The sequence below is a fragment of the Onychomys torridus genome, chromosome 21 (assembly GCF_903995425.1).
Source record: "Onychomys torridus chromosome 21, mOncTor1.1, whole genome shotgun sequence".
In the NCBI taxonomy this organism is placed as follows: Eukaryota; Metazoa; Chordata; class Mammalia; order Rodentia; family Cricetidae; genus Onychomys; species Onychomys torridus.
In genome coordinates this window covers 13,094,790-13,109,911 of record NC_050463.1, presented here as the reverse complement: position 1 = coordinate 13,109,911, position 15,122 = coordinate 13,094,790, and the positions used below count along the sequence as shown (strand labels likewise).

Below are 15,122 nucleotides of genomic sequence, written 5' to 3'. Positions count from 1 at the left end.
CTTCAATCTCCAATAGCCGTATCTTTAGGGGAACCACTTCCAACTCAGTATCTGTTATTTGACTGACCTAGGTGTTTACATTGTACCAAACCACACCATCGACTTCCATATTTTCAAACTTTTTACTACTCAAATTATAAAACTGAACGAAATTCAGTGTGGCTTTATTCATAAAAATGCAATTCTTTTTAACTCATAAGGACAAAGGTTAGTGTTGGTTAGGTACAAAATACAGGATTTCTCTTCTGATTACAGTTAAGTCAACCCACTAAGCATACTGCTAGTAGATCAACAAGGGAAGTAAGTACCTGTGATAAACATCTCAAGCTGGTTTCTTTAGCGTCCTGCCACGGGGAAATGGCACTAAATTTAATTCTTTCACAACCCTCACATCTAAGGCCTTATTGTAAGTCAGCCACTTAAAGTAGTTCCCAGCTAGCCCAGCAACCGTCTACCCTTTGATGAATGGACATGCAGGCTTTGTCATGCAGTGCCTGTCACCACAGAGCTGCTTGCCTGAGCACCTGGGCTCAAATTCCAGCCCAGCCATTAACTCCCTATTGGAGAAAGTGAACTTTTCTAACCTGCACGTGGCTCATAAGACAAACAGGACATTTATCAATCTAGGGGAGTGAGGGTATTGAAGAAATAACCATGATAAGGTGGGTAGAACCCAATATAAAATGATTTCACTAAGAAAAAATAAGGAAGTAATTACTGGAATTACTAAGATGGCAACAGAACAATTTTAAGCTGTTCTCATGTTTAACTGATATCTGCAGCTCCAGTGAGCTAGTAAACTTCAAATAATCGGACATACAGCATTTGTGGGGAGCATCTTCTTTATAGACTTGGAGGATTTGTGAAATTTTGATTGGATTATCTAGTAATGCATTTTCCAATATCCAATTACTCACTTAAGTATAGAATTGAGCCCTTTCAAACTTATCATTTCAGCAACTTGACAATTTCAGCATTTGGACTGTCCAAATTGGAAGGCTTCCATTGATTAATTGTAATGGCAAGATACATGTTTAAACAATACAACTCAAAAGTAAAAGTATCTTATTTCTAAATATTATTAAGGCATCAGAAATTGAAAAATGATTCAGCTTCAAACATTGTATCAGGTATTTTAAACAGAGAACTCTATTTGCTCCTAGTTTATATATACTGTGTCTGCTCTCTGGAATGATGTTTGTGTTTATATTAAAAATATTGGATATTCTGAATAAAAATATTTTAGTGTGGATCCCACTGAGGATTACCTCATACTTTAGCATTCATATATAATTTATAAATGTAGAGGTTTTCACTAAGCAGCAATCATTTTTAATTTGAAGAATTTTTAAAAAGTTGACTGGCCTTATAATAAACTACACAGATCTTCAGGTATAGGTCAAGGAGTATTCACAAATATGTACCTCAAATAACCATGGCCCCAGGCCCAAAGTTCCACTCTCTTTCAACATTACGAAACAGTTACTTCTGTTTTGACCTCTGTCATCAAAGATTATTTGTGAGTCTTTAAATCTTCATAGAAATAGGATCATCTTATTATTTATAAGAGTTACTGCCCTGAGTTATGTGTGTTTGGTTTAGAATTTACCCAAGAGAGAAAAGACAACTAGTATTATGGTTACTCTGTCTGTCATATATCAATGAGCAGCAGCAGAATCCCACCAAATATGGTGAATACTACTGGGCATCAGTGATTAAAAATGTATCAAAATAATCCTAAAGTAAGATTATTAAAACAGTAGTTAACCTTTAATCATGAGTATAACATCCTACAACCATCACACAGTAATTTCAGGGTTTGCACACATCAACCACTCTCACACACTCTACATGGTTGGTCTGCAGGAACTATCAGAGTTTTAGTAAGCTCACTACCAGGCTTCTTCATTTTCAGTCTTGGAAACTGAAGCACGGAATGGTAGTGGTCTTATCCTACACTTAATGTCTATTTAAAGACAAAGCCATGCCTGATATTGTGTCCTCAGATTTTAATCATGTTTTGTTTGCACAATAACATGTAAAAAATAAGGCAAAAAAGAAATCTGAGAAAGCACCCTGCCTATCCCCATTCTGTCCTGAAGTATAAATATTTGGAAGCTAGGCTGAAAACATGAAACACAAAGCCATGGAGTCATGGAAAAACTCTGAAGAAAATGGCCAAGCAAAATTATTTTTCAAAAGCCAATTAGAACTTTTAAAACTTACTATTCAGTAAACTATGCAAATACATCTGTTCCTGTACTTCTAAGTAGGAAAAAAAAAGACTGAGCCATAAAATTATACAGAAGTGCATGATAATATATATGTAGGTTTTACATAATATTTTAATAAGATGCATTTTTAGCATAAAAACTTGCTCAAAATTACATCAGGAATGTTTATGGGTGTTTTGAAAGTTTGTTTGTGAAGTGACTTTTAAGGGTAAATTTATTATAATAAAACAGAACTTGGCTGTCTGTGATGAAATGTAATTTTTCGTACACATTAATCTTTTCTCTACTGTAAGGAGCACAGCCAGCAGGGAGAGATACTGACTGGGAGACACAGAAGTGGCTGGTGACTGCTCTGGAGCTCGAGAGGCTCACCTCCTAATTATCCAAATACAACTAAAAATAACAGAAATGTTAATATAATTCCAGTACTTTCTCTTGTCCAATGAAGAATCAGTTTAATTGACACATTTCATTAAAGAATGGCCCAAATTAGAACCTAATTACACTGGCATATGTATGTATGTATATGAAGAAAAATAGTGTGATAACTATAACATGTTTTAAATTTTTAAAGCTCCAATATATTACTAGCCTGCCCTTTTATATCAAAAGTTCAAAAACAAATTATAAATGGGACACCCGTGCTTACACTGGCCACTTAAAAGGCTCCTGTTGTAGATAATTACACTATAGACATTATATATACACTGGTTTTGTTTTGTTGGACAAGTTCTGGCAGTCAGTCCCACCCAACGTGCCGGGGCCACTGAGCTGCATGCTCTGCCCAGTGTTATTTTTGGGTAACTGGTAAAACAGAAAGAGTACAGTTTAAGTCCGGGATTTTGCAGGCATTATCTAAAAGATGAAAGACAGCTGTTAGAGATGTTTTTGTGTGTAACATTTATTGAGTCATAAAATTATTACATGATTTTTTTTAATTTGAATCACAGCTTTAAAAAGGATATTAAGACAACTTTTAAAACAGAAACAAAAGCTTATTGTCTTTATTATTTCCTTTCTTTATAAGTTGAAATTTTGACAATTAAAAAGATCACTGCTTTGGAATTTAGCGTTTGAAAGTCCCATAGGGAGATTTTGCATAAGTACCCTTCAAGAAAATGGTATCAAGGACCAGAAGCCAGCAGCAGGGAAGCATATACCACCAGCGCCCAGCCTATGCCCTCCTCCATTCTCTGTTTACACATCAGCCTGGTTTTCACCAGGATTCTATGAAGCAAATATGCTTCCTATGCCAAGTCCTAAATTGAACAACAAAAAATTTAAGTTTTCCCACTTGTAATCTTTGGGCAGGCAGGCCAGAGAATATGAGTAATTTAGCTCCTAAACTAAAATTACTCAACAGAATGGGAAAATAAAAAACAAATTCTGTGCATCAGTGGAATTCTAGAATGGCAACTATATTGTGGTCATTTCATAGACGCAACAGACACCTTTCACTGTCCAATACTAAGAAATCCCCAGTACGCTTCAAGGAGGAGGAATCCATTCATGAGCTTTGTCCTACTGGAAGCTTTTTCAGGGGCAAACAATCTTTTTTCTACAATGGTCAACCTCAAATAAAATTCTGGCAATGTCTCTGTATCATTTGTGTTTAGTATTTACAATTTAACTTTTTAAAAAAAATCCCATAAACATTTTAGTTCCTGTAGGAACTGTAGGAATCTTATACATAATATTCATTTAAGTGGTTTACAATGTTGCACAGACAGCCAGTAGATGTTACTTTTTATTATAGATAAACTGATTACAATGTATTGTATTTGGAGTATGATACAGTATGGTATTGGCACTGCTTTCCAGAAGCCTTTGGCCTCAATTGGATAAACCAAGAGAAACCAAGCGACAATTCATACAGAGATCAGATCATGATTTTCCAAATGGAAAGGAGTGTTATAAACAGTAAGTGCACTTAAATCTCTAAACCTAACTAAGCCAAAGAAGATTCTAACTTCCTTAAAACATGAATCCCAACTTGAAGAACTCCTTTTAAGGTGTATTTTTTTCTCTCTACTTTCTCCAGTACTTTGGCCTACAGTTTATAGTGGGTGCAGAGCTACTGCTCGTGAGTGACAAACAAAACAATATTTCTTTCATTTCCTCTGGCTCCCTTCCAATCTGTTTTGTAAACTGATGTTAAAGTGTCATTAGTAAAATATATGTTTGACACTGCCCTTCTCATCTCCTATGCTATCCTCTTGAATAGTCCAGGAAAGCTAGCAAGGCCTGACCCTATTATCCTGTTCACTATGGACCGAGAGCGTCATTCAAAAAGGACTCCTGGCAGAGGCAGAACAGGTTGTGCTGTGTTTTGTAAAGACTTCTGACTGCTGAGTTTCCCTCCTCCATGTTTACCCGGAAAGATATAAGTCTAATAGCTACACCTCAAGGAAATCTTGGACTAGGTCCCCTCACACTATTTTAAAATTCCAAACAGCATATAGCCATTCTTTAAAATATACCACCATTTTTAATTCCCATATGCTCTTTCAAATGGTATGCCTCCTCAGTAGACTACAGAATGCTGAGCCCTTAGGAGCTACTTCTGAGTAGCCACTGTAGCCAAAAGTTTTCTCCATTCCCGCCCGGCCCCGCGGTCCTGCAGCCACTTATAAAATAATGGCTTGATAGTATTTACAAACTGTATGGTCTATGGTAGGGCTCTTGCTAGCCAGCTCTTATAACTTAACCCATTTCTATTCATCTATAAGTTGCCACGTGGCCATAGCTTACCAGTACTTTCATATCTTGCTTCTTCTGGTGGCAGCTTGCAGCTTCTCCTCAGACCCTGCCTTTCTCTTTTCTGTCTCTCTCTTGGATTTCCAGCCTGGCTATAACCTGACTTGCCATAAGTCAGAGGAGCTTCTTTATTAACCAATCATAGCAACACATATTAACAGTATATAGAAAGACATTCCACAGCACAGCATTTCGTTGCATAAGCCTAAGGCTCTGGCATGTGCAAAGGAGTCAATCTACACTTATGTATAAAAAGAGATGAATAAATGAATGTATGAATGTGTACTGTCAAGCCTCTGGTCTCAGTAAAGTTATATAAGAGGGTTTCATTGAAGCAGCACTTCACTAAAGACATTTACTGCATTGCCATGCCCTATAATAGTAAGCAATAATGCATCTTTATAATAATTTGAATAGAGAAAACTAAAAGATAATGACATCACAATCTAGTATGATATGAAACATGTGACCATGCAAAAGCCTAGGACTTACTTAGATCTGGAGATCACAAGAATAATTTAATTTCTTATTGATCATCATTTTATCCTTAATTTTAAGCTGATGATCATGAGATTCACTATGTTTTTGAAACTGCTAGGAAACTATCAGTACTCTTAAGTAGAAACTTATTAAATAATAATGGCACAGACGCACTTAGATGCGTATGATCCACTGAAAAAGCCATGTGCTGCATAAGCATCCATCATTCAGGAAGGATGACATTGTTAGGTAGTTGAGCCCTGATAACCCTCTGGATCAAAAATATCAGTGGTGCATAAAGTAACTATTTCTGGGACTATTTTGTATGTATTTTTGCTCTTTGAAAAACATTTCATCCCCCCCTCCCACCCACCCTCAAAAAAGCCAATCTGAAGGAAAGAAAACGTTTAATTAGCATATGAAAAGAGATAACTTAGAAATAAGGTGTTTCTGTTCTTATCTAGGCTCTGCCACTAACCTGATCATGAAACACAACTTTTTCAGGTGTTCCCTCTCCATCAGTACATTATGTAAGTAAATAAATAGATAAATCTTATTAGGATGACAAAGAATTCATTAAAGAATATTTTTCTTGAATGAAAGTCACAGATGAATTGTCCCAGGCATCTAGATGGGGAAGATAAACTAAACCATTCCATTCTCACTTTATATTATCATCATATTTTTAGTTCTTATTTTTTTATTTTGTTTTGTTTTGTTGTTGTTCAAACAACCCTAGCTGTCCTGGAACTTGTTTTGTAGACCAGACTTGCCTTGAACTCACAGAGATCTGCCTGCCTCAGCTTCCCAAGTGCTGGGATCAAAGGTGTGTGCCAACACTGCCTGACTGTTCTTAATTATTTTAAATAGGTTACTACAATATATTGTACTTCCTAAATTAAGTGAAAAGGAATTGAAAGAACTGGAGGTGCCTTAACTCTGTGTTTAATATTTGCTTAACTGTAATCTTTCCTGCACAATTTCTGTAATGAATATTTATTTATTTTGTTTTTAAACTGGGTTTATAAAGAATGTGGTAATCAGTCTAAATACTGAGAGGAGGCAGAGCTTTGTTTGCACTTCATCTGAATAGAAATCATCTCCCCCAGTCGTCAAGGCATGATCGGTGTTGGGAGAGGCATCCACTCCAATTAATTATTCAATAGTCACTTGACACACATGAAATGGAGAAAATAAGCAAAGCCAAGCCAATGCTTCTGGGAAGACAGACTATGCCTTAATCATTCCATTTCCCTTTTCTTTGATAATCAAAAGAACCCAGCCTTTTGTTTTCATGCCATGACTAGTGGTGAGCTTTGCATTCTCTTTCAGCTCACATTTTCAAAATGAATCAAAGCTCAGGACAATTCTGATACATTTACTTTCTTGGGATGATTTTTTTCTTAGGCCTTGGATACCATACTGCTCTAATATTCATCCTGTTAATTCCAAATTATGCACCTTACAGAAAGAACTATGCATTTGCCAAAACAAAATGTATTTTGGAAACATCTAATTCTGTTTCTCTTTAACATTCCTTTTTTTTTTTTCAAGCTTTCTCCAGTCTTAACTGTTCCTCATTATGCATGATCCTTGGATCCCTACATTAAAATGCATAGAAATATTTTTAAAATTCATTTAAAACACTCTCCCACACAGTACAAGCTGTCATTGTGTCATATTTGTTTCTTAATTTAAGAAAGGAAGTTATATTTCATTAAGTCGCCTTCATTTAAAGTGGCATTAGGATGCTTAGAGAAGTATTTTCCCATAAAAATAATATTTGCTATTCCTTATTAATCAGTACAAATGTATGCAACTTCAAGTTGTACTACTGAATTCATCTCATCTAGCTATCATATTCAGGATTTACAATTCAGCAAGATTTGGTAGAGGAAAAAGATTGTTCTGTTTATTTTTGTAAAACATGAAATCTGATCTTATGTTCACAGAAATTTACCAGTAGAGATGAAGTGCAGTGTGGGACATGGGATACAGTCATCTCTAATTACTTAGACCGAAGAACCTAACACAAACCCATATGAAAACAAAGCACAGTGAGTAACTCTTAAACACCCCACCACTGTTCCCATGAAAGCTGCAGAACACTCCTGAATAACACTTTTTTTTCCTCCTAACTAACTCTCTTTGCTGTTTAAGCAGTTACAAATTTCATCATGTCTTCCTTTCTTTAAAAGCCAAATGAGAGGGAGCTGCCAAGTCTAATAAGAATTACAAAGGCTGGCTTCTCTCAGCAGTATCAGTCAAAGGGGGAACATTTTTAAAGAGAAAAGAACAAAAACCAAAAGCCAGACATCACACAATAAAACACAGCCACACATAGAGCTTTTGGGGCCCTGACTTTCCAAATCAGATATAATTATAATAATTGACCTTTTCATATCAACCATATGTGCTACCTATCCATGCACTGGCTGCCTTGATTTGACCCCAAGCTATATACCTAATGAAAACCAAGGCATTTCTCTTTCTCAGCTTCTAATATATTCATGTTTCATCCTAGCCATATCACTCACTCCCTTTCTGTTTATAACTTTCCCTGCATTTATATAAGAATAATTTCCTTGGTCACTGTCATAATAAATAAATATATAAATAATATAGAAGAGATACACAGAAAACTGTGTTTTAGATGTAAAGGGGTGAAAATAAAGCTTAGATGTCCTCTGTTTTAAGCTCTAAGGACCACAGAAACAACTTGACTTCTCCTACTCACAAAGATGTTATCAGCTGGATATCTATGGAAAAAATCTCTTAGCATCATCCACATGCATCCTGTTCAATAGCCTGGACAGTCTTCCAGATCCAGCAACACCTAAATTGCTCTAGTACTTTTGTCACCAAGCATTTGTTAAGCATGAAATACATTATCTCACCTCTGACATTCCTCACCATTAGCTGACCTGTCTCACACTTGAAGAAACCAAAGAAATCACAAAATTCGACTTGAATATGGCAAGCCTGGGGATTGGGACATAACCATGGAAACCAATACTATTTTCTCAAAGCCTCCTGTTCATGAAGGAAATCTCTTTCCACAACTAGGGGCAAGTCTTGGATCTGCAACGTTCACTACCCAGGACCTACGGACTGTCGAATGTGCTTTGACTAGTAACCATGTGGACAGCTCTGCCATGGATGGCCCAGGGCTGCTTACCCTGCATTTAATTTTCTCACCAAACACATGCTTGTCAATACCTTACAGGCAAGGTCTGTGTACTATAGTTACTGGTGATCCAAGACAGTACAGGGCCATGTGGGTGGGCAATGGCCAAGGAACTTCAGGGACCTGACAACTTTGGGCTGGGGTTTTAAGGGAGGTCATTCTATTGGTCACTTGGAAGGAGGTAGGCTTGCATGGACAGGGCCTCGGGAAGTGAGGGAGGCTTGCCCATTCTGAGGCTGCAAAGGGAGGAGCTATCTGCGGAGGGCAGCATGGCTTTGAGGGACAGGCCTTGACCGGGAGGCATCCGGAGGAGGAAGGCCCCATGCACCGGCCTCCCGCCCAGCCCAGGCCGAGGCTCCACGGGGGTCGGGCAGGCCTTACCTTGGCTGCAGTCCTTGCCGCGGAAGCCGGTCCTCGAGCAGTCGCACACCGCCTGGTCGTCGACCACAGAGCATACGCCTCCGTTGAGGCACACACCGCCCTCGCCCTCGTCGCCCGCCTCGCACGGGCTCCCCCCGCCGCTGTTGGGCGGCTCGTCGTCCAGCTTGACCTCGCCGCTGTCCACGGGCAGAGCCTGCGACGAGTTGACCCGGACGTCGCGGATCCAGCCCTTGAAGGGCTCTCGCTCCCTCACCGAGGCCAGGGTGAGCTTGAGCGCAGCGGCTCGCAGTTCGGGGGGCAGCCCCCCGACGAAAAGCCCGCTGAAGACTGTCATGTCCCTGCGCTTGGACTTGACCTCCACCCACTTGGCCTCGGCCTGGTCGATGTAGAGCGTGGTGTTGCGGAACTGGCGGCGGATGCGCACGCTGTGCCACGCCCCGTCGTTGACCGGCGTGTCCGCCAGCAGCGTGGCAGGCTCGGCGCAGAAGATAGAGAAGCTGAGCTGCAGGCGCCCGCCGCGGGTCAGGATGAGCTCCAGGAAGTCACAGAAGCCCTCGTCGTCGAAGTAGAGCACGAGGCCGCGGGCGCTGCGTGTCTTCAGCTGGAAGCTCATCTCGCTCTCGCAGCAGGCATTCCACTTGGGGAAGCGCGTCCACTGACCCTCGGCACCCGGGAACTCCAGCCCGCTGCCCAGCTCGGCCCAGCAGCCCAGCAGCAGCAGCGACAGGCATAGGAGAAAGCAGCCCCCGCGCTGGACCAGCGCCGACCCCATGCTCGGGGCTGGGGTGCGGCGGGGGGGAGCCGGGGGCGACAGGGTCGAAATGGTCCTGGACACCGTCACGGAGAAATGGGGGTCCGTAGAGGAGTGGGAGGGAGGGGGCAGGTGGGCGTGGGAGGGTCGCACCCTCCTTTAGCTCTTTTTTTCTTCTTCTTCTCTTCCAGCAGCCCCTTCCTCGCTCCCAGTAGTCCCCTTCCAACTGGAAAGCGGAGACCCCACTGGTACAGGGCAGCCACAGAACTTCCAGGCCAAAGGAAGGAGACACTTTGGAGGCAACCTTCTGAAAAAGACGGCCACCGAGGCTCAAGGAAAATCACTGATCCATTTGCATCCAGTGATGTCAAGCAAGAGCATCTGCAGCTCCAACAAACACTTCACTCTTCCAGGACCAACACCTGCAATGTACCACCGGTGGTGCGCAGAAGGAAAGAGTCAGAAGGCAACTCGTACTTCTCAGGGACTGACGGGAAGTCAACAATGCGCCAGTATCTTTGGCTCTTGGGAAGCCTTGAGGACCCTCCAGATGTTGGCCCCAAGAACAAAGGAAGAAAGGACACGACACCAGAACAGCTTCAGAAGCCCGCTTCTTCTGCCATATCACGGGCTTCCAGCACCATTGAAGTCAAGGCCAAATTTCTTGTGCATGCCTTCCAGGGCTGATTTCACTTTATGTTGACCAGCTCTGTCAGTAGGATTCAGACCCTGTTGTGAAACAGCCAGAAGCTGTTAGATGGTGAAATCAAATCTCAACAGCTCTCCGATTTTCTCCCTCTGCAAGGCCACACTAAGATGCTCGCATGTCAATTGGTTGTATGTTGTTGATGCATTTTGATTTTATTGTCTTTCTATAAGGAGCCAGAAATCTGTGGAAATTAAAATAAAAAATTAAGGCCTGTGTTCAATTGTAGTATTATACAAATCATTACTCAACTAGGAAAGCGGGTATATGACCAATGATTTTATCAAACTAAAGAATCAGTTTTGCTCAATACAGGTGTGTGTGTGTGTGTGTGTGTGTGTGTGTGTGTGTGTATGTGTGTGTGTACAGTAAGGCCAAATATTTCCTACTATGTAATGCCACACTCTTACAGCAAGCTATTACAACCTTGAGTTTACCATATCTGTTCATTGGTGACCAGAATTTTAAGAACAATTTGGTTATGATGTTCCTTCCAATTGTCCAAGAAAGTTTTAATTTCTAAAATGTATGAGGACAGAAATGGAATGCCTTTTTAAAGGTTTTCTACTTACACTGTGTGCTAGTTTCATGGAGAGGTGATACAACCTGTTCAAACCTCAGTTAATGGCCAATTTTAACAGGGAAAATACATCAAACTTACAGCAGGAAGATGCTAGCTTACATTTGTATCGCATTTCTATCACTTGTCTCCCAGACAATAGGAATATAGTGGTTTCTTGGGGGTCTTCTTTAAAATTTCAAGCAAATATATTCATCCTTTTTTATCAAATACATAATCTGTTATAATATAAAACATCTAACTGGAGCCAAATTTGGAGGTATTTATGTCCTTGCTGCCATAATATTAGTTATTTCAAAAATGGGTATTTAATATTCTGCCTAACAGTCTAGTGACCTGACTCCTCCTCAAGGCTTTATCTGGCTGTCAGCCATGAGGACTTGTGTGGTCAGAACAGCAGTTGGCATGTTTGTCACCTTGGCTGTGATGGCCCCAGGATGCTCAAATTTAAAGCCATACCTTTGAATCACTCACGGTGCTCTTGAATCACTTCTTTTTATTTAACTCTAAACTGACAGGCTTTTGAAATGGTACAGAAACTGTAAATCTTGAAGGAGGGGCTGTGATTTTTTTTTAAACCAAATAACTCACATTTTGAGAAAAAAAATAAAATGTATCATTTGGTCATTCAAATCGAACATATCACCCTCAACATGTATCACTATCTCCTACACACACACACACACACACACACACACACACACAGCTCCAAATTTACTGCTTAGACACAGAGCTCACTATCTAATTAACACTTTTTCCCCCTACAAGCTGAAACTAGCAGTAATTGATGGCACCGCATTGTGGCTGCTCCTCTTTGGAGGGAGCTGAAAGCATTTCTCTTCAGTTCAGAGCGATCCCTACAGGTGTCAGCTGAGAGCCATCGAGCTAGGGGATCCCACTTCAAGTTCCTCCCCAGATGCAATTGATGATGGGTTCTCTTCTTTCAACATAGACACATCACACACAACACAGACACAGACACACATACACATACACACCTCACAGATATAATCCATTCATACACTTCTCCTTACCAAATGGTAATAAAAATCTCAGTTGCCTATTTATTATGGCTGACACATTCCTCACCCTCAGGTATTACAAGTCATATCTCTCCTACTTCTGTGCCAAACCCAAAGAAAGGTGCTTTTAAAAATGATCAATAATAGCATATTATTCAGTATACTTTCATGTTTGAGTAGGATGTGGAATATGGTAAATGTTCAGTATTTAGCAAAATTAGTCTGGTCTATCACAAGAGTAGTGCTTTGAGGCCGTTCTCAGCTTGTTTCTATCTCTATGTCTGTCTGTCTATCTGTATCTCCTTCTGTCTCTATTTCTCTCTCTCTCTCTCTCTCTCTCTCTCTCTCTCTCTCTCTCTCTCTCTCTCTCTCTCTCTCTCTCTCTGTGTGTGTGTGTGTGTGTGTGTGTGTGTGTGTGTGGAGAGAGAGAGAGAGAAAGAGAGAGAGGGAAAGGATAGAGACAAGCTGGGTAACTGAATGTTGGAGCTTATTATTGTATAATTTTACATATATCACATAACCTTTTTGCACCCTGTCTCCTGCCCTCCTCATCTGAGGCACACCTTGACCATTTTGGAAAGGATGGAAAGAAGGAGGAGAAATCCTGGAAGAATGTGTATATGTATATACATATACATATACACACATACATACATACATATATATGTATATATATATATTCTTATCACAGGGGAGGTCAATTGGCTTTCCCAGTTCCTAGAGGAAGCTCATTGTGTGAAAGATGGTATCTTTATTTATATGGAGAAAGAGGATTCTCTCAGTGCCCAGAAAAGACCTGGAGAGTTCACAAATTAGAAGATGAAATAAAGGGATCTGAAAAACAACCATACTGCAGCCAAAACAAGAAGCGCTCTAATTCAAAAGCTGCCTAACAGCCTCATTAATCTTTTCTCTCGTTTCTAGAACAAAATTCATTCCCAAGTCACTGGAAGGATCAATACAGTATGCTGATCGGCTGCAGTTGCATTTATTTTATCATGTTTTCAGTGACACACACACACACACACACACACACACACACACACACACTCACACACACCCCTTACCATAAAACCTTTCAACATATATCCCTATAAGGAATCTGAAATCTATGAGAGAATTATTACAAGTTTTATCTTTTTGCCTCTGGCTTTTGCAAAGTACCTCAATACCAATGCACACCCAAAATTCTCCCTGGCTTTCCCGCCCAGTCTCTAAGCACCATCCCTAACACCAGTGCAGTTTCTTGGAGCCCGAAGTCTATTGCACAAATTAAGGATGGGCACAGTCAGGACTGATGGGGAAGGAAGAGAAAGAAAGAGATGTAGATATGTTTTATTTTATTGTTTTGCTTTCTAACTGCCTTTCCCTTTTCTTTCTTTGGATAACAAATCACTGCATTTAGCCTTTAAGTTACTACCTAGCTCCACCATCTCATCTTCTTGCCATTTGAAAGGCTACACGCAAAACAAGCAAAATCTACACTCCTCCACCCTCCCACCACCCATCCTTCCCTCTGTATTTGTGGCAGATCCTGGCCCAGATACAACAGGGAAAAGATACCCTTCTCCAGCTTGCCTCGCCCCATCCCCTCCCCCAGCCCAAATTGAGCTCCTTTACCTGCCTGGTTATTCCCCTTAGCTCCAGCCAGAGCTTGAAGCATGCATCGGTCAAAGCGAATTTCCTGAGGTCTAAGGATAAGGCGACTGCTGCTGCCTTTTTCCGAGGCGTCAGGCTCGAGCGTCTATCTCCAAGAGTGCGGAAGGGAAGAACATGCAACGGAGGGGAGCAGCAGGGGGAGCAGGAGGAGGAGGAGAGGGAAAAGGGGAAGGAAGAGGCGGTGGTGAAGCCCGAGAAGGCTGGGTTACGTGACGCCGGGTGCTGTCCTTCTGAAAGAGAAGGGCGGAGCTGAGCTCTCCGCAGTACCATGGAGAGCGGCCGGCCGGTCCTCTGGCTAGGGAACCGGTGGCCTCAGCTGGCAGCTGCAGCCCCTTCCAAGTTCCTAAGCTGAGAAGCAAGGTGCTTCTACCTTTGCATCGTCCCCTTGCAGGGGGAATCTGGGGGCGGAGACTTACCACAAGCACTTCTAACTAGTCACTCGCCACCCTCCCTTCCAAGAGAGGAGAGAGAGAGAGAGGGAGAGAGAGAGAGAGAGAGAGAGAGAGAGAGAGAGAGAGAGAGAGAGAGAGAAACCAGAGTCATGTAGCCTACTGAGCATGCCCAGGCCCCTGCTAGACCCACGAAAATCTTGTGGAGATTCCACTTCTCCGGGATTTAGTCGTGATTGGGCGGGGGTACCTGAGAAGATGCCAGGAAAGGACTCGGCAGCTAAAGGGAAGGAACAGAAACCAAGGAGCCAGTGACTGAGACGAGTTCCGGCTCTAGGTGTGCACCTGGATCTCCTGTTCTGAACCCTTGCAAAGCTAGAGGCTCTTTGAAGAATGCAGGGGCAGGCGGGACTCAACAACCCCAGTGTTCCTGCCCCACCCCTTTCTGTAGCCCTGGACTGAGCCATCTGCCTATGCTGTGATAAAAGGACGTCAGAGAGACCCACCAGACTATTGCTCCAAGTTGGAGACCAGACTCATGCATCTGAAAAGGTGCTTTCCTGGCAGTTTCTCCATCCTCCAGTGTTTCATTCCCTGCCTCCGCTTTGGGCATCCTGAGCTGAACCAAGTTCTCTACCTATTTAACTCTTCCCTCCGGCTCTTCCTTCCTTTAGCCTCTGGTAAAACCTGGAAAAAGTACAGCGTAGTGTGAGCCTCTCTCACTGTGTAATTGGGCATGCCCAGTAGGCATTTCTGTATCTGGTGAGGAAGGAGTTAACTCTAAGCGAGCTTGCAGACAAAGTGGATAGAAGTCTGGAGTCTGTGGCTTTAAATTATGCGTTCAGTCCTTTGGACATTTAAATTCCTATCCCCGTTTATATTTCTACCACAGGTTAGTTTTAGAGTGGAAATACCAGATGTTTTTATTTCAACATCACAGACTTGATAGCCTCAGCCTCAAATGCTGAGGTAAGAG

The 15,122-nt window shown here is 41.5% G+C and overlaps 1 protein-coding gene across 27 annotated transcripts in view; it reads right to left on the bottom strand.

Moving 5' to 3' along the window:
- The window catches only part of Nrxn1 (neurexin 1), a 1,060,385-nt gene extending 1,046,196 nt beyond the window's left edge, over positions 1-14,189 (bottom strand). For 9 of the 27 annotated variants that reach the window (XM_036170777.1, XM_036170780.1, XM_036170790.1 and 6 more), the window contains exons 1-2: positions 13,719-14,144; positions 9,040-10,680 (exon numbers count right to left, since the gene is read on the bottom strand). In XM_036170777.1, the coding sequence (XP_036026670.1) occupies positions 9,040-9,811 (772 nt within the window). In that variant the 5' untranslated portion in view covers positions 9,812-10,680; positions 13,719-14,144. Of the gene's footprint in view, positions 1-9,039; positions 10,681-13,718 lie in introns of all 27 variants that reach the window. The other 18 variants (XM_036170770.1, XM_036170774.1, XM_036170788.1 and 15 more) reach the window with 6 other exon arrangements.
- Positions 14,190-15,122: the final 933 nt, after the last annotated feature.